Below are 3,615 nucleotides of genomic sequence, written 5' to 3' on the forward strand. Positions count from 1 at the left end.
TGGCATAATCACAGATTTAGAGTTAACTTATAATGTTAAGATTTACATTTGAGAATCAACCAGAAATTTCAAAGGCTACCATTTTATTAATGCAATATTATCCGATTGGGAGAATAAAGTGTAAAAGTGTTTAAGGGGGCGGTGCGTAAAGCTCAATGCCAAAAGTGCTTAAACACAAGTAAACTTTTTTCGCTATTTTTTTTTAATTACAAGAAAAAAAGTAATCATGCATAGATTGAAATGGATGAGAATAGAAAAATATGATAAGCCAAAAAGATCGATGGAGACTTCCATTAAAACAGCACAATAGATTATTTTTCTTTGTTTTTTCCCCCTATTTTTTTTTATTATTATTAGATAATTCATTTTCACTGCTGGCATGGAAATGTACCGCTACAATTGGACCGTGACCCAGAACCGTTCGATACCCATCATACGTTCGTTAAGGTGCCACAACGGATGCGGGGTCTCAAAGGACGACCGCGTCGACGTCGGGGAAAACCCAAGCGTGATCGACCGGGCCGATCTCAGGGCCCTGCTCTATCCGGTTCAGCAAGCACGCCGACGTGTCCAGCGTCGGAAGGAAGTAGCTCCCCTGGACGTCAGGGAGCGGCGGATCTTCGTCTCGGTTGCCCTCGGCACCGCCACCGGCCCCGACGCCGGTCACCTGGTGGACCAGTTGGCGGAAGTTGGCCGGGTCGGCGGCGATGTAGGTGGTCGGCGAGCGCTTGCACGGCCGGGTCTTCCGCTTCTTCCCGATCCGCGCTAAGGGAGGGTCGGGGAGCAGGAGGAAGGGGGAGGAGGTGCCGAAGGAGAGTAAATCGGGCGATGGGACGGCGACGGAGGAGGAGGAGAGGCCGGAGAAGAAGGACATCCGGAGGGCACGGGTGAGGGCGTCGTTCTCGCGGGCAGAGGCGGCCTGGGAGATGAAGCCGTTGGTCCACGGACGGAGCTCCTCTGCCATCGCTGCGGTTGGTGGCTGCTTCCGGATCGAGGACAATGAGCAAGTGAGGTGCTTTTAAAGAGGAGCCACACAAATATCATCAGCTACATTTTCTTGTGCTAAATTTTAAATTCAATTCAAAAATATATTATAATAAAAAACACACTATTTATATTTTTAATTAAAAAGTTTAATTATTTTAAATTAAATTCCACGCACATACTCAAACAGGCTGTCTGCTTGCTTGGGCGGAACATGAAGACATGATCAGTTAGTTAGGCGAAATTCAATCCCTGCTGGCCATCCCTATCAAAAGGGTTATCTGGAGTTAAACTGCCGGTGCATGGCAGCGGTTTTTGACTTCGGAACAGTGGGTTTAGATTGTCATCAACGTGAGAAATGCACACGTTTGATTGCTGAGCGCGACAGAGAAGGGAGCACATCTCCTGATTTCGTTTGTTACCGAGATGGACCATTTATAATTATAATTGGATTGTAATTCTGATCTGATTGTAATTGATTATGATCCTTTTCTGTATTTATTGTCCTTTTCAGATTATAATTTGGTTCGGAAAGGACCGTCAGAGGTCGCCCGATGGCCAGGACGCCGAGTTGGGTAGCCTCCGGACGATCTCCGGTCATCCTCTCCGAATGAAACTATAATTTGAAGGGGACGATGAATCCAAGAAAAGATCACAATTAATTATGATGGATCATGATCATGATCGGATTGTAATTATAAATAATCCAACCCTGATGCAAAAAAAAAAAAAAAAAAAAAAAAAAAAACCAAGAGTGAGGAGATATGCTCTCAATAGGAAAAGATGGATGTGATTCCTACAAATGTGATACAAGGATAAAATATTATAAAAAAAATAATATGAGAATTAGAATTTTAATCTCAATTTTAAGGGACACATATTCTGGAAATTAACTTTTAAATGTATATAAATTATACTTCAAATTACTTAATAAGTAATAGAACATCATCTACCTTTAAGATTAATCAAACTACATCTCAATAAGTATAAATTATACTTCGAATTACCATCAAATTCGCTTTTGCCTTTACACTTGAGGACTAATCTCTATCTGGTCTAAGAAAATCTTTGCACACCTTCATTACCTTTTGAGACGTCTATGCCCCATTAAAAATTGTAATTAAGACTATCTTTTAGTATATAGGTCCTAACACAAGGTTAAAATTTTAGAGGCATCTCACTTATGCCTTTAACGAACATTCTTTATCTCAAGTTTTGGATCGATCAATCCATTTATACAAATAGTTCATGAGCAAAAATTCAGTTATTTGAACTCTATAGGATTGATAGGAAAATTAATAAATTTCATATACGAAATATTGACTCATTGTTGGATATATAAGTAAATGGAAAAGAAACAGAGAGGAAAGAGATTTCATTATAAATGAGATTTTAATTCTACATTTAAAGTTTTAAGGTACTTTTGTTGATTTATATTGATTCACAAGTATTGATGTTGTGAACAAATACATGGAGAGACTCTCTATTTTCTCTCTCTCTCTTCCCGTTGTATCCTAGAAAACAGACGTTCATTGTAAACTCGAAGCACTACCAAAGAAGGACGAATCTGTTTAAAAAAAATTATGTCAAACACAAGCATCAACATCTTCATTTCATGTCTCAGCATTCAGCTGACTCTGCTATCTTAGTCTCGGACAACTCGATCTTGGCTTCAGGCATATTGACCGAGTCTTCAAGGTAACCCAACTTTCCAAGTAACTCTTCCTTGATTTTTAAGTATATTTCAATTCAGCAACTATTCTTGTAATTTCCTACGAGCAATCTTTATTGTAGAAGATTATCCAATAGTCTTAATAGACATGACCACAAAAATAGTTGAGATGCAATAGACTCAATGCATGACGGCCCCATCCACCACGATTGGAAATGTTCCAATCAATTATGAGGAAAGATAAGAGAAGTTCACTTGATTAAACTTCAAGTGATGGTAGTAGAAGATATTTTTCTACCCGACTACGCTAAATCTGACTCAATTCTTGACTGAAGAACCTCCCAAGCATACTGAGGATACTATTGACGTCAAAATTATCAGTGTAATGGAGATATTGACTCATTATGAGTTCCTATGCTGAAACTATATCCGTAATTGTCTTACCGACTCGTTATACTCCGTGTATAGCATGAAGAGAACGATTAAGGAGCTGTGAGAGTCCTTAGATAAGAAATACAAGATGGAAGATGCGAGAGCTAAGAAATTCATCATGGGACGATTCCTAGACTAGAAGATAGTTAACTCCAAGGTGCTGAGCAGTCAAGTCTAGGAACTTTAGGTGATCTTACATGAGATTTACTCGGAAGGCATAGTGCTGAGTGAAACCTTCTAGGTGACAACTATCGTTGAAAAGTCACCTCCATACTAGAAGGACTTCAAGAACTATCTAAAGCATAAGCAGAATAAGATGAACATGGAATAACTCGTTGTTAAATTTTGCATTGAGAAAGACGACAATAGTTCATAGAAAAAGTTGTTCTCTGAGGCTTTAGTAAAAGCCAATATGGCTAAGCACGGTCAAAACTCAAAATGGAAGAATATTGAATCTTCCAAGACTGGATCCATAGGAGGCATTAGTAAAAATAAGTTCTATGAGATGTACTTTAATTGTAACTGAG

The 3,615-nt window shown here is 39.2% G+C and overlaps 1 protein-coding gene across 1 annotated transcript; it reads right to left on the reverse strand.

The window, feature by feature from the left end:
- Nucleotides 1-469: 469 nt before the first annotated feature.
- Nucleotides 470-964, reverse strand: LOC122048662 (calmodulin-binding protein 25-like). The gene has a single exon (XM_042610199.1). The coding sequence runs from the start codon at nucleotides 962-964 to the stop codon at nucleotides 470-472; it is 495 nt and encodes a 164-aa protein (XP_042466133.1).
- Between the last annotated feature and the right edge of the window lie 2,651 nt (nucleotides 965-3,615).

The sequence above is a fragment of the Zingiber officinale genome, chromosome 2B (assembly GCF_018446385.1).
Source record: "Zingiber officinale cultivar Zhangliang chromosome 2B, Zo_v1.1, whole genome shotgun sequence".
Taxonomy (NCBI): Eukaryota; Viridiplantae; Streptophyta; class Magnoliopsida; order Zingiberales; family Zingiberaceae; genus Zingiber; species Zingiber officinale.

Excerpts from the sequence above, each read along its gene's own strand:
- LOC122048662 (XM_042610199.1), bottom strand. The coding sequence starts at position 964 with ATGGCAGAGGAGCTCCGTCCGTGGACCAACGGCTTCATCTCCCAGGCC.